The following is a 21527-nucleotide window of genomic DNA, read 5'->3' on the forward strand; positions in this document are numbered from 1 at the left end:
AGTTTAAAATAATGATTTTCTATTTTAACATATTTTAAAATAGAATTTATTCCTGTGATGCAAACCAAATTTCATCAGCCATTACTCGAGTCTTCAGGGTCACACGATCCTTCAGAAATCATTAAAATATGCTGATTGATCACTTTTACTATCATTGTTGGAAACAGTTGTGCTGCTTAATTTTTATGGAACCTGTGATTCTGTTTTATTTCTATTTTTTGTTTTAATTTTTCTATTTTGAATAAATGCTATAATTTTTGACTTTTTATTCAACAAATAATCCTAAAAAAAGTATCACAGGTTCCAAAAAACACCCCACTTTTGAATGGCAGTGTATATATGAAGTGTATTAATTTAAATAGCAATGAAATGTAATAATTTTATGTACAGTCAAATCAAAAATTATTCAGACACCATATATAATTTTTTGATATTTTTTTACTAGTGGATGCAGGACACTAGTTAATTTATGTAGGTGAGGATACCAAAATAAGGTAAACTGTAACATATTATACCCAGAAATTCTTCTTACAGTGGACAACCAGTAAAACTGATAAAAAATTATTCAGACATTTGTGCAAATTTTGTCATACTAACAGTTATCTGAATTTGGTTGATTGTAATCCATTACATACCTTTCTATCAAAGTATTTGAACACAAAAATCTATCAGTTTCCACAAAAAAATAAAGCAGCACATCTGTTTTCAAAATTAATAATAATAAAAAATGTCTTGACCATCAATGAGCATAATGGAATGATTTCTAAAGGATCAGAAATAATAATTTAGCTCACACAGGAATACAATTACATTTTTCTATATTCAAAAAGAAAACAACATTTTAATGTTACTCTTTTTACAGAATTTTTGATCAAATAAATGCAGACTTGGTGTGCAAAAGAGACTTATTTATAAGTATCATTATGCAAAAAAAGTATGCAAATAAGTATCACTGTGCAAAAAAAATATATTTCACCTTTGTAAGGAAGTGTAAATGACAAACACTTAACACTCACCTCATCATAGTATATCCTGAAGTCAGCTCTTTTGGCCCTCAGGTCCCACATTACTATTGTACCACTCTCAAAACCTATCAGCAACTGAGGAATACACACACAGAAGAGAGAGAGAGAGACAGAGAGAAACAGGAGTCTATAAATCCCAACAGAACGGCAATAAATTGTGGAAACAGAGGCAAGAGTGTGTGTTACAAATGTCAAGAGCCTTTTGACTGTTTTGGGTCAGAACAAAACAGACACACCGGTGACTGGGCACATTTATTATTTAACTGGACATGATGAAATGAGCAATGATCAAGACCCATGCTCCATCCTGGGAATCTTCTCTCTGTCACAGATTTTTAGGAAAAAAATCGGAATTGGGTGAACTGTCTCCCTTTCAGTTCATGTGTGAGTTGAACTGAACTGGTCACACATCTTTAAATTAAAATTAATTAGATATTGCTTTGTCTCTACCTCTTATATTTGTATTTGCTACATTATATTTTCTGTCTTGTCTTTCTTCCAAACCATTATCAGTCCCCCAAGTCTATCCGTATCTGTTCCCACAATGCATCTGACCTGCTGTGACTACAACAGCATGTAACCACAGTCCTGCCTGATTCTTTTCCTGGAAGATGACCTAACAGTACCCACTCCAAAATGTCATGCCTCCTCCTGGAGATAGCAGATCAGAGAAATGCTTTAAAGAAAGAGTTCACCCAAAAATTACCATTTCATCACTCACCTTCATGTCATTCCAACCCTGTACATTATGTTCTTTCTTCAAGGAAACACAAAAGATGTTAGACTATGGAGTTAGAATTGTTGCTTAATTCCAAATAAATACATTATGATCCACAAATAAATGTAAAGCCATTGACAAAAACCAAGCATATTCACAAAATAAATAAAATGAGATCCACAAATAAATCTTAGAGTTCCACAAACATGAATTATATTCACAAGTAAAAAAATTTGAATTGCAAATAAAAAACATACTCACTCACAAATACTTTTTTATTCTACAAACACAACTTTGCCCGGCATTTATATGTGAATTGCGTACTGTGCATTTGTAGATCGCTGCACGTATTTGTGGATTGCTCTCTGTGCATTTGTAAATCGCTGCGCGTATTTGTGAATTTTGAAACATTTCAAGCGTCAAGACGCAAACTAATCCACAAATGGATGGACTCCACCCACCTTCTACTTAAGCCAATCAGATACCAGCCACGTGGGGCTGACCAATCGTTGCACATTCTCGCTCCAACCAATCACGTTTTTACAGCGCAGCGTTCTACAAATGCACAGCGCGCGATTCACATATAAATGCCGGGCAAAGTTGTGTTTGTAGAATAAAAAAAATATTTGTGAGTATGTTTTTTATTTGCAATTCAAATTTTTTTACTTATGAATATAATTCATGTTTGTGGAACTCTAAGATTTATTTGTGGATCTCATTTTATTTATTCTGTGAATATGCTTGGTTTTTGTCAATCGCTTTACATTTATTTGTGGATCATAATGTATTTATTTGGAATTAAGCAACAATTCTAACTCCATATTAGACAGAATGTCCAAGCTGTGCTTTTCCACATAATGAAAACTAGATGGTGAATTATACTGTCAAGCTCCAAAAGCTCCAAAAATCACCATCCATAAAATAATTTTCCACATACAGGGTCGGAACAAAATGAAGGTGAGTTCATGATAATAAAATGTTCATTTTATGGCTGAACTATTCCATTAAATGAATGTGAATTTGTGTATTTGTGAGAGTGAGAGAGATGTTTTTAGTATGCATCCTCAATTCAAGATGTTAACACCATTAGTTGGGGTGAACACCAGGTCACATAACAAGTGTATGTATGCGTGTGTGTGTATCCTGATGAGTGTTAATGAATCAGAACTGTGCCAACGCATGCAAAGTACCTTTTATAAAGAACTCCAGCAGTCACACTAAGGGACACTAATGTTCCTTTCATAGTGTTAAAGCCTTTGTGCCCACTAGTTTTCAAAAAAGTTTTGAGCTCTTGATTCCAGTGAAAAATGAGAAAGGAAGAAATGCATTCCTCACCTTTCCCTCATCTTTTGGACTGTCACTCAAATGAACAACAGGGCCTGGATGTGTCTTTGTTGATCTGAGGAAGACAAGAAAAAAGAAAAATTTCTTCAAAAGATAACAGGAGGATGGAAATGACACATTCTCTGTGCTTGTGGCTTCATGTCTGTTAGCTCTAAGGTCATCCATATGCTAAGATAGTCATAAAAGCTGACAAAACAAACTTTTAGCAGATGTAAACTGTGAAATGTACTGTACAGACTTTCTTTTTGTGGTTTATAGGGATGTAACAATATCAAAATCTCACATATGATAATAGATAAAAGTCCACAATACATTAAAAAAAATCTAAATGTAGTACATTTTAAAGTTCAATTATTCTATCTAATGCACTTTGAGAGCTCCAACTATATTCCTAACTAAGAAAACTTAAGCCTCGTACTTGAACTTTAAAGAGGACTCAACCATCTTTTTATTTGTGTCATACTGTCTCAGTCTAAAATACATTCAAATTACAATACTTCTTTCCTAATTTTTAAACTTGAAAGAGATATTTTGAATTTGGACTGCAGTAACATTAACTATTTAAACCGCTAGTTTTTAGCAATTTATAGTACACTTTTAAGCTTTTATTTTGATTGAAACTGTGGTAGAGCTTTCATTTTGACGGAAAACTCCAGCTTCAGTAAAAACAGGTTTACCAAAACACGTCTCAATACAAATCTAGTGAAATGCTGTAATCACCTGCTGTGAAACTAAAGCATAACTGGTGGCTGTTGCATTCCCGAATGCACACTAAACTCACATGCATTCACTGTGAACTGCTGTTCTGAGGCAGAGAAAACAGCAAATCACGAGCTGATCGCCTGAACGGAGAGTGCGCTTCTCTTTGAAACGTGCAAAAAAAAGTACTTGATGAAGGGATTAAGCCATTTTGTGCTTTCGGTTTTAGTTTGTTTGACAGATACTGTGCCAAAGTATAATGGCCAGAGCCGGACAGTAACGGAGTACATTTACTTGAGTACAGTACTATTTTGAGGGATCTGTACTTTAATGGAGTATCATTTTTGGGGAGTACTCATGACTTTACGTACATTTGAGAGGCAAATATTGTACTCTTTACTCCACTACATTTCTATCCATAACCGTGAGTACCCATTACTTCTTCTAAAAAAAGGAAAAAAGAAAAATCTCGGAAACCCTCAATTTGTTGTTTCCCTCTCAAACGCGATTGGATTGTGCAGGCGCCACATATTGGGGCAGCCTATCAGCAATCACCTTCAGCTTTCCGCCAAAGTCAACTCCATAGTCAGATAATGATTTAGATAAGAGACGAAACCATGGACGAAACAATGGATGAAGACGCAGCAGGTCCATCCGGGAAATGTGCCAACCCGTAGCCCTAGTTCAGAGTTGTGTCAGAACATTGCTATATTGCCTTCTTTGCTGGTTTGGGTTTATTGATTTGATTGATGAAAAAACAGAGAAACTCACATGTACACACAATTGTTAGCTGAATTTTCTTTTCTGATATTACACATTAATTTGCTGTGATGTTCTTGAGTATGCGGTGTGTTTAACACAGTCAGGTTCAAATGTGGGTGCAAAAAATCCATTAAAACTCTAGCAGAGGTTTGTCAGAGCGTTGCCATTGTGCTATTGCCTTGTGGGCAAGTGAGAAATGTTAAAGCAACATGGTAAAAAGATGAAAATGACTTGATTTTACTTCCAATTCCTTTTACATTCTCCAAGGTATTAACATGAATATTTTTCATAACTTAATGTAGGACGTTTCTGTGCATAAATGTAAGCACTGTGGCAGTAGTAATGCAATATTTAGAAAATGTACTCTTGTACTCTTGATACTCAAGTACTTTTAAAAACAAGTACTTCAGTACTTTTACTTAAGTAGACATCTGACAGTAGTACTTTTACTTGTACTTGAGTAAAATTTATCAAGGGGTATGTGTACTTTTACTCAAGTAATAAAGCTGTGTACTCTGTCCGCCTCTGATAATGGCACTATACACAACTTACCTTTTTATGTTAGAATAAGAAGTTTAAAGGTGCCATAGAATGCACTGATACAATATTTTAAATTGTTCTCTGATATCTACATAGAAGCTATATGGCTTAGGTATGGGCAAAAATTCTCCAGAAACGGTTTTACAAGTTCATTTACAACCCTAGGATTTGTCCCTAGAATTAAATGGTCTGTTATTACCTTATTTGGAAGGTTCATGAATAATAATGATGAGCTCTGCTCTGATTGGCTGTTTCACATAGCGACTCATTTAGCTTTTACATAGTAGGAAGGAAACACTTGGAGGAAAATATATATTTAATTACGGAGCTCGAGCTGCTATTAATATGTGGGGCATTGAAACTGCTATTTTGAATGCACTATAACTTTTAACTTTCACTTTTGAGATTTGTGATCACACATGCTCTGTGTAACGTTATACTATAGCGGCAGTACTTAAAACATTTGACAAGTTTAGATGCTGTCAGTGGTGATCAGGATCTGCAAATCATTCACCATCATCAGGCAGTTATCTCTCCTTACTCTGTTTATATGGTAAGTGAAATTTTTTGTACTGCAATGTAACAGGCTACCGCTAGCAAGAAGCTAACCATGTCTCCTTATTTGTTTTCTGTGCCTTTCTGAGTACAGACATCAACCCATCCCTGCACTTAACATCTCCTGGAACATAATATTTATTTCCGTGATCTGCTGTTTTCGCTATTGTCCTTGCTTTGTTTTTTTATAATAGCCTACCTGCAGAACTTCTGATGATTGGGCTATGCAAATGTTGGGGGTGTGACTATTAATGACCCCGAGTCTATAACGTCATAGTCTGTGTTATGTTGGAATTGGCCTCTTTTTTAGTGGATTTATATAAGGAGCAAACAATGGTGTTTAAGACTCACGGTATGTAATGTCCATCTACTGAACCGCTATTATTCAACTATGCCAAGGTAAATACAGTTTTCCATTCTATGGCACCTTTAAATATATTTTAAAAATGACACTTTTTGCCCAGAAGACCTATCATTTCATATTGTCATGTGACCACGATAATATTGAGACAGCTTTGCTATCATGATAGCACAATACTGATAATCCCTAGTGGTTTAGAAATGTGTCTTAAGCTAATTTCTATAGGTTTCTAAAATCAATAAGCTCTTGACATGCTGAGCACAAACACCCTGTTTCAAAAGGAAATACATCAAGGCCGAAACATGCCTGTCATATCATTTTATTGGGGAATAATAATACCACAGTCACTGCACTAATGTCTCTGGTTTTGCAGTAATCTATTCCTTTTAGGCATAGCAGAGAATTAGTGTATAGCTGTTCACAAATTAAATTGAACAAAAAATTAATTGATGAAGAAGAATAAAGAAGAAGAATTTTAATAAAGAAAGAATTTTGTCAGACAACAGGTTACTGGTAAATGCTAGAAAGGTCTGAAAGTGTTTTCAGCAGAATTGGACACATCAAGGTCTTCTTTTCAGTAGTATTTCAAAGGCGAAGAGCGACAGGTCGGAAAATGTGCTCTGACAGCCTCCAGTGAAATAACTTCCCTGGTATTGTGTGAGAATGTGCCAAGTACAAGAGAGACAGAAAAATAGTAAAGTGATGGTCAGAGCGAGGAGGATACAAAAGAGTTTTATACAGACGTCATTCCCATTCAGACCGATCACCAATGGGATGAAAAAAAGTGGCCATGGACTTTATGGTACAGAACGGCCCATCACACCCGGTCTTCAACACTCCGTAACATAAGCAACCCTGGCTCATGAAAATACGTGCCTCTATATACATTTCTGAAACTCCGGAATTACATACCTTACTTAAATGAAATGTCTTGAGAGTGGCTCTAAAACACACTGTCACGGATTGGTCAGGTTCTGCACCCACAATCACTCCCAGATCACCGTCACCTGAGTATTGATTAATGAACACCTGCACGTAATCATCACCAACACATAAAAGACACTCTCCACACACCACTCATTGTCCGGGCTCGTTCCAGAGAAAGCGGACTTCCAGTAACTCTTGGCGAGTATCACTATCGAGATTACTTACCCAATTGTACTTACCTTATCTCTGTCTCGTTCCAGTCTTCCAAGCGCCAGTCCTCTGTGTCTTCTCAGTATCCTGTCATTAGCGGTGTGTGGCCGTAAGCTGACTTCCGCGTCAGCGGAGGGTGGTGGATCCACGAACTCTCTGAACCCCTCTGGCTTTCGTTCTTGGAATCCTCCAGTCTCGCCACCTAAAACGGAAAGGACCTGTTACTCTCTTCACGTTACCATCCAGCTCAGTATTCATCACTTCAAGTCTTGCTCACCTTCACGAACTCACCATTCACCTCCGGCACTGCTGCTTGTATAAATAAAACACCATTTGTATAACACTTACCTTCTTGTCCCGTCTGCTTCATAACAGAAGCCCGGACCATAACAGTAAGCAGCATGAGTGCTCAGGATCCATTCCAGGAACTGGTGGATAATCTGCGGAAGGTTTTGTTGTCATCCCCATCTGTCACCCCTTCCGCACCACCGGCACCCGTACCTCCATGCACTTCTTCGGAACCACCATCCAGTCCCATGGCCCGACCAGCGCCCTACGCTGGCGGGGCGGAGGAGTGCAATGGATTTCTACTGCAATGTTCTCTTGTCTTTACTATGCAACCAGCGCTCTATCCTACAGACCAGTCTAAAATAGCGTTTATCACCTCTCTTCTCACAGGACCAGCTTTGAAGTGGGCCGAATCGATGTGGCAGCAAAGCGGGCCGACCACTCGTTCCATCCAGGCATTCATCAATCACTTCAAAGAAGTGTTCAACCGTACAGACGGGGAAGTATCAGCGGGTGAGCAGCTCTATCACTTATCACAAGGATCGATGTCCACTCATGAGTATGCTTTACGGTTTCGAACCCTAGCCGCTGCCAGTGGATGGAACGAGCGGTCGTTGCTGACCACCTATCGTCTCGGGCTCGAACCCCGTCTTCGCCTCCAACTAGCTGCGTTGGATGACGCTATGGGTCTGGAGCGTTTCATACAGCAATCCATCAGATGTTCTGACCGCATGCAATCATATCAGACTCTCTCCGATGTCTCTCCTAATGCACTCCTCCGCCCAGTGGAGACCGCCAGCCCTCCAGAACCAGAGCCGATGATACTTGAATCTGGTAGACTATCATCCGCTGAGCGACAGAGAAGGCTGACCCGGGGTCTGTGTCTCTATTGTGGAGCCAGTGGGCATGTTCGGATGAAATGCCCCCTTCGTCCTGTTCCTACCGCGGTGAGTGTCATCCAATCCGAAGTTGAAAAGATGTATCCTCTGTCTACATGTGTTCAGTTAACCACCTCCACATCTTCTGTCATAGCCCACGCTCTCATCGACTCCGGGTCAGCGGGGAACTTCATCTCGGGGAGCCTCTGTCGCCAGTTACAGCTCCGAACCGAAGCTTCGTCGAGCGTCTACCAGATTCAGCCCATAACACGTTCCATCACAGCACGACCCCGTATCCATCGTAAATGCCAATCCATCCACCTTCAGATAGGAGCTCTTCACCAAGAACTCATCCAACTTCTGGTTCTGGAGGGGGCCACCATGGACATCATCTTGGGGCGCCCGTGGCTGGTGAAGCACAATCCCATCATCTCTTGGGGCAATGGAGAGGTAATCCGGTGGGGTCATGACTGTTTTCCAGAGTGCTTTCCAGAAGCTCCACGCCCTATACCAAGACCCATTCCTGTCTGCGCCACATCCATCGAGAGCCCTTTGGAGCAACGATCCACCGAGGTTCCGGATACCTACTCCTCTTTCCAGGACGTCTTCTGCCCCAAGAGAGCTTCCCAGCTACCTCCCCATCGGCCATGGGACTGCGCCATAGACCTGATTCCTGATGCTCCTTTGCCCAGAGGAAGGATCTACCCGTTGTCACTTCCGGAGACTAAGGCCATGGAGGAGTATATTCACGAGGCTCTCCAGCAAGGATACATTCGTCCCTCCACTTCTCCCGCGGCATCCAGCTTCTTTTTCGTGGCGAAAAAGGATGGAGGGCTGCGGCCGTGTATTGACTACCGCATCCTGAATCAAGCCACAGTCAAGTTCAAATATCCCCTTCCTCTCGTCCCAGCGGCCCTCGAACAACTCCGGTCAGCCACCATCTTCACGAAATTGGACCTCCGCAGCGCTTACAATCTGGTGAGAATACGGAAGGGGGATGAGTGGAAGACGGCCTTCGTGACCCCTACAGGCCACTATGAGTATTGCGTCATGCCCTATGGCCTGGTCAACGCCCCTTCCGTATTCCAAAACTTCATGCATGAAGTCCTCCGGGAGTTTCTCCATCGGTCAGTAATTGTCTACATTGACGATATCCTCATCTACTCCCGGAGTGAGACTGAACACATCCACCACGTTGCGGAGGTCCTCCAGAAACTCAGGGAACACCAACTCTTCTTGAAAGCAGAAAAATGTTCATTCCACCTTCCATCCGTTCAATTCCTGGGATACATCATCGACCGTGAGGGTATTCGTATGGACGAGAGGAAGGTGTCATCTGTCATGTCCTGGCCAAAACCCTCTTCTGTCAAAGAACTCCAGAGATTCCTCGGTTTTGCTAATTTCTACCGCCGTTTCATTCAAGGTTATAGTATCATCACAACTCCATTAACCAACCTACTCAAAGGAAAACCAACTAAACTTACCTGGAACCCCGAAGCCGCCGCAGCCTTCCAATCCCTCAAGGACGCCTTCACCCAGACTCCTATTCTGCGCCATCCAGATCCAGACCTTCCTTTCGTGGTGGAGGTGGATGCATCAACCTCGGGAGTCGGAGCGGTTCTCTCCCAACATCACGGAACTCCACGTTTACTCCATCCATGTGCCTACTTCTCCCGGAAGTTCAGCCCGGCGGAGAAGAACTATGACATCGGCAACCGGGAACTTCTCGCCATCAAGCTCGCCCTGGAGGAGTGGCGACACTGGTTGGAGGGAGCCAATCATCCTTTCCTGGTACTCACAGATCATAAAAACCTCCAATACCTCCGTGATGCAAAAAGGCTGTGCCCACGTCAGGCCAGGTGGGCACTGTTCTTTTCAAGGTTCCACTTCTCCATCTCCTATCGTCCCGGTCCAAAAAATATAAGAGCAGATGCCCTGTCTAGAATCCACGACTCCACTGATTCCACTGAACCTCCCAGCAATATCCTCCCACAAGACATCTTCATCAACCCCATCGAATGGTCTGCTCCCCCTAGTGTCGCTACTCCTGCTCCTCGCCCTCCGCCGGGCTGCCCTCCTGATCGACGTTACATTCCTAGGACACAACGGGTAGATCTCATTCGCTCCATCCACACTTCCCTGGGCACTGGACATCCCGGGACCAACAACACCCTCTCGCTGCTATCCGAGCGCTTCTGGTGGCCTGGGATGGCAAGGGATGTGCAACGGTTCATCAAGGGGTGCAAGGAGTGTGCCATGTCCAAAAGTCCCAGGCATTTGCCCGCAGGTAAACTCCATCCCTTGCCAATCCCGAACCGCCCCTGGTCACACCTGGGAGTAGATTTTATGACGGACTTACCAGCATCGGATGAAAACACCTGCATCTTTGTTATCGTGGATCGATTCTCCAAGTTCTGCAAGTTACTGCCCCTGAAAGGACTACCCACTGCCTTTGAAGCAGCCCAACTCCTGTTCAATCACGTCTTCCGTCAGTATGGAATACCTGAGGATATTGTATCGGACCGCGGTCCTCAGTTTATCTCCCGTCTATGGAAATCCTTCTTCCGTCTCCTAGGTGTGACCGTCAGCCTCTCCTCTGGCTATCATCCGCAGTCCAATGGCCAGACGGAGAGGAAAATCCAGGAAGTGGGGCGGTTCCTCCGGACCTTCTGCCACAACCACCAGAACTCCTGGAACCAGTTCCTGGGCTGGGCAGAGTATGCCCAAAATTCACTGCGGCAACCGTCCACCGGCCTCACACCATTCCAGTGCGTTCTCGGATTCCAACCACCGCTATTTCCCTGGAATGGTGAACCATCTGAGGTCCCCGCAGTGGATCTCTGGTTCCGGGAGAGCGAGAGGGTCTGGGACGAAGCACATCACCACCTACAGAGGGCAGTACGCAGACAGAAAGCCTTCGCGGATCGGAGGAGGGCCCCAGCCCCAGAATTCAGGCCAGGCGATCAAGTGTGGCTTTCCACTCGAGATATCCGTCTGCGACTGCCCTCCAAGAAATTAAGTCCCATGTTTGTTGGTCCCTTCAACATCCTGGAACAGGTCAACCCCGTCACCTACAGGCTTCAACTCCCACCTGAATATCGCATTCACCCCACCTTCCATGTCTCACTACTGAAACCATTTCATCCACCTCTCACTCTCTCCACAGAACCTGACCACGAAGAAGAACCTCCTCCCCCCCTCATGGTGGAAGATGGAGCCGTCTACTCCGTCCGGGAGATTCTCCGGTCTCGTCGTCGTGGTGGTCTACTCGAGTACCTGGTTGACTGGGAGGGTTATGGACCAGAGGAGAGGTCATGGGTCCCAAGAGATGATATTCTAGATCCCACGCTCACTGAGGAGTTCCACGCTAGTCATCCTGAGTTCCCTGCACCCCGAGGACGAGGTAGACCACCACGGCGCAAGAGACTTCGGCCCTCAGGAGCGGGCCCTGGGGAGGGGGGTAGTGTCACGGATTGGTCAGGTTCTGCACCCACAATCACTCCCAGATCACCGTCACCTGAGTATTGATTAATGAACACCTGCACGTAATCATCACCAACACATAAAAGACACTCTCCACACACCACTCATTGTCCGGGCTCGTTCCAGAGAAAGCGGACTTCCAGTAACTCTTGGCGAGTATCACTATCGAGATTACTTACCCAATTGTACTTACCTTATCTCTGTCTCGTTCCAGTCTTCCAAGCGCCAGTCCTCTGTGTCTTCTCAGTATCCTGTCATTAGCGGTGTGTGGCCGTAAGCTGACTTCCGCGTCAGCGGAGGGTGGTGGATCCACGAACTCTCTGAACCCCTCTGGCTTTCGTTCTTGGAATCCTCCAGTCTCGCCACCTAAAACGGAAAGGACCTGTTACTCTCTTCACGTTACCATCCAGCTCAGTATTCATCACTTCAAGTCTTGCTCACCTTCACGAACTCACCATTCACCTCCGGCACTGCTGCTTGTATAAATAAAACACCATTTGTATAACACTTACCTTCTTGTCCCGTCTGCTTCATAACACACACGTTTAATACGTGACTGTGGCACGTTTTTATTACGTTGCTACAGGCACATATTGCTGCGTTTTTACGTATTGCGGCTGTTCAAAATTCAAATATCCGGGGAGTGTTGCCTAAGGTAAATGTTCTATCGTGTTGGAAATATCCCCTACACCAAACCCAACCCTAAACCTGTATTTTCAATGACCTTATGTTGAACACACTCCACAAACACTAATTATTTATTATAAAAAAAAAAAATAACTTTTTGCAGATAGGCCTAACATTTATTTTAGGATGTGACACTGTCCTATGAATAAACTTAAAACTATTATTGTAGAAAAACAATTGATTACCTCATCTTTATAGGCCTGCTAGAATTCTGTCATTGTCTACTCACCCTCATGTCACTCCAAATCTTCACAGATCTCATGGAGTTATTATTAAAATGTCAAAGCTGCTCTTTTTCATACAACAAAAATGCATGGTGATCACTTGTCAAGCTCAAATTGCAATTGTGTTTGGATTATTAAAAAAAGTTCTATATTACGTTGGGATTTGAACTTTGGAACGCTAAATAAAAACTCTACCATGAGACTAACATGTCTCAGGCAGTTATTGAATTCAAGACACATATATGTCTTTTCTCGCCTAGGGCACCATGTGAAGCAGGACTGTGCCTCCTAAAAAAAAAATAAAATAAAATAAAATAAAATAAAAATGATATGATGCCACTGCATACACAAACAACAATAGACACACAGTCCTGTCTCTGCTACTGTAAATGTTATTTGACTAGACGTTACAGAGATGCTTGGCCAACAACAGCCAGAATATCTCATAATGCTTCCAGCCATATATCTGCATGGAATCCTGGCACCATAGCAGCAAAGAAACTCATTTAGCCAACTAATCAATCGCTGTGTAGAGAAAAATAGATATGAAATAGCTGCAAGCAGCGATTACCGGGGTTCAAGCACTTTAAGGCATTTAACCACATAAGAAAAAAGACATTATGTAGTAAGCCTTTTTTTGCAAATAAAGGTAATTTACCACAGAAATATTATGTTTAGTCAAGTTTATGACTGTTACAGTGCCAGCTGTGTTTGCATGCTTGTTTAGAATCACTTGTCACATGTGCTTACCAGGTTTCGTGGAGTTTTGAGTTTTCCTCAAGGCTTTAAAGGATGGTTCTGGAGGCAAAGTTGTCTGGAATGAGGAGTTCTGTCATATGATAGGATATCATGTGTATGTGCTGTAGGAATGCGGAACAAAGCACCCAAACAGAAGTGTTCACATTTCTGTTAATCAAAAAGAATCCTCCTCCCAGCCATAAAATTTTAACATGACCATCACATGATAATCACCAGACGCTAATTGTATGGACCGCTTTTGCCGAGATCTGCGTCTTACGCATCCAGAGAGAAGAAAACGCTCTCTGTCTCAAAGCACCTAAGAAACAAACCTCCAGTCTTCTGAAATAAAGCTGGCATGGCACATGATGCGTCCAGCGTGACTCACATGGTTTTTCGGACTTCCTGTCCCCCTCTCCCCTGACATTCCAAAACACCCCGTCTCTCAATAGAGATACGTACACTGCAGAGACAATCTTTAAGAAACAATCAGCTTATAAACAGTATCATATGTTTTCATTTATATGCTCGATGTGTTTTATGTGATCGTTGGAGTTTAATCTATGCATTTATATGCCTTTAGCAGTGACAAATGTTTTAGCATGCAAGCAATTTACCATGGGGTAATATGCGATGAAATATCATGATGGATGCAGTTTGTCTGAATGAATGAGAAAATGATTGTGTATACTTTGTTATACTTTCTTTTTTATACTTTAAATAGTTTATTGAAGTTAATAACAAAAATTGCAGAGAAATCCATATCCTAATAAGTTACGTACCAGAAGGAATTACAGGACGAAAAGGGGGTGGCGTGACCCGCCCCTTCAGCAATGCCATTGGATCCCAGCATCGTGGGACGTGCCCTAGCGGCCCGTTTAAAACTTCATGTTCCTAACAGAACGGAGCGAACTAAGCGAACTCAGCAAGAACTCAGCGAACTCAGAGCTCTCAGCTCTCGCCTCACGCCTTTCGCCTCTTGTGGTTTGAGTGCTTTTCCATCTGCGCTCGACCACTCGACCAAGCACGCAACGGTGCCATCAAAACTCTACAGAACTGAAGTTTCGTGACTGCCGAACTTTTCCAAGTCTCGCAACGCCGACTCAAAAGAACTTCCAGCGCATCAACCTGCGTAACCAGGCAACCGAAAGATCGGCTCCAGAAAACCACTCCTCCACGTCGAGGGATTTCCCAAACTACGTCATCGACCAGCAACCAACCAGAACTTTCGCTCAGACGAGCCCCCGGAACCCCCGTTCCCGGCACAAACGCAAGTAACAAGATCTCTGTTTACTTCGCTGAAACTGGTGCAAAATACTCCCTAAGTAGTTAAAAGCTAAGTCTCTGTTTTTGTGATTTTCTAAGGTTGCGATCTAAGAACTAGTTAAGATACTAGAACATTTGGGGTTCTTTTCAACTCAGTAATTGCTCATCCCCGGAACTGTATGAGTGTGAGTGTGAATGTGTGTGTGTGTGTGTGTGTGTGTGTGTGTTTATTTGTGTTTTAGTAGAGATTAGTGTTGTGTCTTAGAGTAGTTCAATAAATCATTGTTTCATTAAAAGAAGTGTCTTGACTTTATGTTCACAAAGTTCTATCTGTGTTTAGATCAAGCTACCTCAGCTTTAAAATTTCCTAACGTAATATTTTGGTTTATTTGTGATCTTGGCCAGGAACATAATATAAACCTTTTGAGTTAATACATTATGCTGAATTGACCACTTTGCTGGACGAATGGTTAAGAAGTGTAATCTATTAATTCTGAATCAATTTAATCAAGTTTTGAATCTTTCGATTCGATTCCTTATTTGAATCATTATAAATTTGAGCTAATTAATTCCTTACAGATGGTGGAGAATGCGGGCAAATACATTAACTATTTGAACATAAAACAAGTCATTCTGTATGTGTATTTTGTTCTATTTTATCCGGAAGAAATAGACAAAAGACAGAGAAACAGTTTATTGTGTACTGTATGCTTTATTGTGGCTGCCAGTCTGGAATGAATGAAAACGTAACTTCGAGTTGTTGTGTAAAGAATTTAAACTGCAGTAAAGTTTTAGAAATTGAGACAAAGAAAAGAAGAAAAACGAGCGTGTTCCTTGTTTTTCCTCTCTGTCAAAAGGCCTTGCAGCTAGTGTTTTACCCTGCGTGTTCCAGAGTGAAAACTTAAGCTGACTCCCGGTTTAAGATCTTTAGGCTCGCGACCTAATGCTCTTTTACCAAGTATTCACTTAAAACTAACGTTAGTGAAGTTAAGACGTGGCGCTCAGCGCGAGCACCCACACGTTGCTTTATGGGAGAATTTTGAGATCTTAAAATTGTGTGGCTGAGTCCACATGTGCTGTTTAAACAGACTAGCACAAAATTAAATTAATCGCAGTAAATCTGTGGATAAATGTGCCTCACTCTAATGAGTTGAGACGGTGCTATAATATAAAAATCTAAATAGTGCTTATTTGCTGTGCAATTCCGAAATGTGCTGTCATTTCATGCATTGTATTTAAAACTGCTTAACTCTCTCACTTGCTGGTTGTTGCCATAGAAACGCTGCGACCCGGAAATCCTAACACACCTTTTCCGGGGCAGAGTTTCGTTGCGCAGGCGCAGTCCGCCCGCTCATTTTGTAAACAACAAGTGGTAGAGCTAAACTAGCTAAAGCTAAAGCTAAGCCTATGTAAAACCACTGTCTTTGAAGAATAGCAGTTAGCACACAGCTTAGGGTGATCCGTTGTGTTTGAACTCAGTGTGTGTAACGTTGTTTGGGTGACTCAATCACAAGCTTTGAACTTTAACGATCATTCTCCAAACTTCTTTACTTCATATCTCTGTATACTATTCCTTGTATTTCTTCCCTCCTCCCATGTGACAGGAATATTGACAATTTTAAAGTTAAATCTCTTTTTGATGCGATTGTAACAAACCATTAAAGCCCTATCATAAATCTCAAATTAAAAACATTTTATTTTTTTCGATTTAAGGCTCTCTCCTTTTTGACTGTTTGCATTGCCAGTTTAAACTGTTACAAGCTTTATTATCAAGTACTATTTTCAAGCTGATTAATTTGATTACTTTGATCAATCTTAATAAATAATCACATCTCCTTGCCACACCGCAATTTCCGTGATTGATTTAACATTGATCATTTGTAATCAATTTTAATGAGGCATCATTAAAAATTTAGTCACCAACTTTCATTGCCAAGTTGAAATTTTATGTTATTTTTTTTTTCTCTTTTTTAAATTTTAATCTCTAATTTGAATTTTTGATTTGAATTTTTAATTTAAATTAAGTTTAATCATAATCACATTTCCCCTTTTCAGACGGCAATGATACACGTTGAATAGAGAAATGATAATTTCCTTGACCAATTTTTAATGAAAACTTCTAAATTATAACCAGGAACAATCATTATTGATTTGAAAACGACTCCTTTTTAAAATCAATTGTTGTTCCTTTTCCCATACCTCAATGGTTTGTGCTGATTCATTTGATTACAACTGCTGACTAAAACTTTAACAAAGCGTTACAGTTTGAGTTCTGCCACAATCATTATTGAATTGAAACATCAATTTTAATTTGCAAACCAAGGCTTTAATTGTCCTATCAAGTCTTGTCATATTCCCTGACTTGGGAGCGAAACCTCATTTCCAATTGGCTGTCTCTCCTCACTCTCTCTCTTTCACCTAGCTGTCCTCCTCTTGATTCGACTACTGCTGCTATTTCCTCGATTGTGCCTGTGAGAATCATAAAAGCAGAGAATTTTGGTTGTTTAAAAGACATTTGATCAATGTTCACAACTTGAAAACGGCAATTAAACTTGTGCCTAACTCTCACTTTCTCCTCTCATCGTGGAACCCTACAGCCAAGGTCCCAACGAATCCAGCGAGAACTGATAGGCGCCAGTCGTGAACCCGTTTCCAGAAACGCTCTGATTGGTGTACAGTGTCAATCCTTCCAGCTGCAAAGCCAATACTGTCATTGTTATTGTATATTCCCTCATTCCGGAGGGGATTATAATAACAATCATAGTCCTGGCGTGTTGAAATTCCCATTTCTGAGCACCGTATCTAGAAGCATACATCAAGTTGAAAAAGAAAAAAAAAAAACTTGACTGTACTCATTCTGGGGCCAGAAAGGTGTGTTTCACTTTCCCTCTCTCTCCCAATCTCTCTCTTTCTACCTTCTTCCCAAAGTGTTCCTTTTGTTGTTGTCTCTTTTCTCTCTTCTCTTTAGAAAAAGGGGGAAGCAGCCGACGACTACGCCGTTCTTTGCTGTGGGTGTTTGTTCCTCTTTCCTCTCTCTGTTCTAGCTACAACGCCCGTGGGTACCCCCTCGCCTCCTCCACAGCGACGCTAGCTGGAGGCGTGCACACCAGTGAACCACCTGCGGGAGAACCACACTCACCTCAACACAACACACCCAAAACCCACTTACACCCGACACCACCACACTCACACCACTGTTTTGATTTTGTTTGTTTGTTTTGTTTGTTTGTTCTTCTTTCTACAGGTCTGTGTCAGTCAGTGGTCTGGTCTTTCCTCACGGCATCAAAACATGCCTCGCCCAACAGACCCCGTTGGTCACTGGGAGGACTTGGAAATCTGGCTAAGCGCCGTGATGGACAGCCTCTTACCCAAAACCGCCGAAGCTGTCAAACACCAGACACAAGACCAACTGGACAACAACATAACAGGCATCATGAAACATGATCCAGGTCAGAGCTACGGACACAAAGAGCTAGCAAAGATCACTGGCTCCCTGAGTCACACCCTCGTCGCCTCTCTCAAACGGAGCGACAGACAAGCCGCCTATCTCCAGCAGGAGCTGAAACGCGCACAGCAACGCATCGAGCAGCTAGAGCTGGAGGATCAAGATCAACGGGAAGGGTCCAACGAGACGGATCCCAGAGCAACTGAGGAGATTGCTAGACTACAAGAAACTCTTGCTAACAACACACAAGAAATGGAGCAAGCAAAGTCAGCCCGCGCCGAACTCAGCGGCGAGTTACAGTACGTCGGGCAGCTACTGGAAAAGGCAAGGCTGGACTTCAGAGACAAGAACAGCAGAATTAAAGCCCTCGAAACACATCTGAACGAGGCAAGAACTGAGATAAGTTACCTCACTCAACAACTTGAAGACATGAAAGAGGAATTGGACAGTGTCAAAAATGAACTTAGACATGCTTATGAACTGCGCCCTGAGCCAACCAGGACGCAACGGGCCCCGCCCTCACCCCTGCCAAGCAGGCCCGGGTCCCATGTTCCTGAAACGTCACGTGAGAAAAAGGGGGAGGGAGCGACTCAGAAACCCTCGCCAGCTCCTTCTGAAGAAACCTACCTCACACCCAAGCTACGAGAACTCCCCAAGGCCAGCCATAACCCATCACATGGCATGGACCTCAAAGACCTTGACAAGCTGACCCGAAACATCAGCAAATTCACCCCGAGTGTGCCAGATGGTCAAGACGTCCACTCTTACTTGAATGATGTTGATTTTCACTTAGAAATGAGACCCAACGTTACTGACAAAGACAGACTTTATGTGCTGCGAACGACATCCAGCCCTGAAGTGCGGAGCTTCCTGGACCGACAGCCTTCTCACACAAAGAATGACTACCAATCGCTCCGCCAAGCCCTCATCAAGGAATTTGCAGTCCCGGAATCAGAGCAAGGACTGGTGGCCGCCCTGGAGACAAAACAGGGTCGTCATGAATCCTCCCAGGCATACTATAGCCGGCTTAGAGAAGCATACTTCGGAGCTCGCAATGAACCTGACATGGAGCAGGACATGCACTTTAAGACTCTCTTTCTGAGAAATCTCCATCCTGCGGTAAGCCACCACCTTGGCGTCCTTGCATGCCCACAAACAATGACGTCTCAACAGCTGCGAGACCTGGCCCACAAAGCCTACAGCAAGCAAAAGATGGCATCAGAAAAGGGCACCAAGTCTACTGCAGTTCTTGATTTTAACACACAATGTCAAGAAATGACCCTAGAGGGCGCCCAACACCAAGAAAGCTTCAAGCCACCTCCTAGAGAATGGAGACCATCCTCATTCAACAGAGAACGTGACTTTCACTTTGGCGCCCGACCTACACAAAGAAACGACCGCTGGGATGGACCACGCGGACGACAACACTCACCTGAACGCTACTGGGAAAAATCCTGGTACCATCCAAGACCTCGTGAGAATCGATGGGAGAGATCATGGAGTCAGCCAACCTCATCAGGAAGTTCAAGAAATGGCTCGTGGGAATCTAATGCAACCAGTCCAACAAATCGACGAAAGAACTTACAAAAATCCCACACTGATCAAGCTCAAGCTGAATCTACACATGAAGAAGAGACATTGCCGTGTTTTGATTCACAAGAACTGATGAAAATGATGATGCAAGAGTTCTTCAAACGCAAAAAGGAGGATCGAAAGAAAGAGTAACCCACTGCGGCCTGACTAGCGGCCAGACAAGAAGGCAACGACCACCTGGTCCAACAAACCACACAGAACAGCACCTCTTCTCCTTACCCCAAAAACACTGTAACTGTCATAACTTCAGATGGACAAGAAAGCTTCTTTAAACTTCCAGAGCAAGAGACAGAAACTGACTCAACACATGACACGTCAGATCACAGAAGCTTCCAACAAACACCTGCTGATATAACCACTCAATCACCTGAAAGTGCTGTCCTAGTCGTCTGCCACTCCTCCGAAGAACACCGAACCAGTCCTGAACTCCTACCTATCTCATCTCAAACGCCAGTCCCTCAACTCCTAGGCGATCTCACCGAGAAAGGTACAACGAGAAAGTTTTACCTTCCCATCACCATCGAGGGTCATGTCAAAGCGGAAGCCCTTCTAGACACAGGAGCCGACATCACTCTAATGTCAACTGAACTCCTTGAGAAAATTCAAAGAACTATAACTGATGGAACTTTCAAACTCCAAAGGTGCGAACTGAACCTGCAAGCATACTCAAACATGGGCCTACAGCTGAAACATGTGGCCCCAATTCACCTAACAGTGGGACCGATGAATCTCATCCACCCAGTCTACATCTCACCTCTAAACAACTATCCGCTCCTCATAGGAAAGGATCTGCTAAATCGCTTCAAACCCTTGATAGACTTTAAACACCTGAAGTTGTGGACGCAAGTCCATAAGCCATTGCCCTTCCAGTCAGTAGTCTCCAATGAGTCGCAGTGTCAAGCCACAGACGTTGCCTTCAATTTGCTTAGTGACAATGCAGTGTCAAAGTCAAGGCCAAGCTCAAGTTCAACGCCAAGCAGCAAAGAACAAGGCCCTTCCCTTTGCTCACTGCAAGCGTGGGACTCAGGTCCCCCTCAACTCAGAACTGCCATAAATGTCCAAGACACTTTAGTATCTGTCGCAGTGCTAGCCCCTGGGCAGGAAAACTCAGCCGGCAGCCTGAATCTCTTCAAAGCAACGAAGCACAGACACCAAAGCCTACCAAAGGACACCAGACTCAAGAAAGCAGATCACCAAAGACTTAAAGAAATTCTACATGAGTACAGGGACTCTTTTGCAAGGACGTCCCGGACTGTGGCCCAATGAAACTGATACCCACAGCGTAAGTCCATGACTGCCCAGACAATCACCAGGGCAATCTGAAAGCGGGCGTGGTCCGGCTCAACAGCGACCCTTGCCCATCACAACCATTCAATACATTTCATGCCCTCCCACCCATCCCGATGGCTACAGCTCTTACCCGCCACCAACATACCATTGGTATGCAACACCCCTCCTCCTCCCACATCAGCAGACCTACCCATTTCTGCTCACATCTTCGAACTTTACTCTCCTACGAGTTCTACACTCGACTAATCCACTTCTTCAGACCTCCGCACCCTCCAATCCATTAAGAACATGCTGCATCTACAAAATGGTGCCTTCACATGTGTCTCTGAGCCCCTAACTGCGCAAAAGCTTGTAGTCCCTCAGAGCCAAAGGGGGATGAGGCTTAGGCATGCATACGATGCACCATGCGCAGTGCACTGTGGTGCCAAAACCACCTACAACCCATTCAAACAGGTGGCACAGAAGCCTGGCATACAACAAGATGTGGCAGATTA

The 21527-nt window shown here is 43.0% G+C and overlaps 1 protein-coding gene across 8 annotated transcripts in view; it reads right to left on the reverse strand.

The window, feature by feature from the left end:
• Positions 1-21527, reverse strand: part of stxbp5l (syntaxin binding protein 5L) — a 215583-nt gene that overhangs the window by 73989 nt on the left and 120067 nt on the right. For all 8 annotated transcript variants that reach the window (XM_073845458.1, XM_073845456.1, XM_073845453.1 and 5 more), the window contains exons 6-7: positions 3079-3142; positions 1017-1100 (exon numbers count right to left, since the gene is read on the reverse strand). In XM_073845458.1, coding sequence (XP_073701559.1) covers positions 1017-1100; positions 3079-3142 — 148 coding nt within the window. The remainder of the gene's footprint in view (positions 1-1016; positions 1101-3078; positions 3143-21527) is intronic.

Source organism: Garra rufa, chromosome 8, assembly GCF_049309525.1.
Source record: "Garra rufa chromosome 8, GarRuf1.0, whole genome shotgun sequence".
NCBI classification, from domain to species: domain Eukaryota; kingdom Metazoa; phylum Chordata; class Actinopteri; order Cypriniformes; family Cyprinidae; genus Garra; species Garra rufa.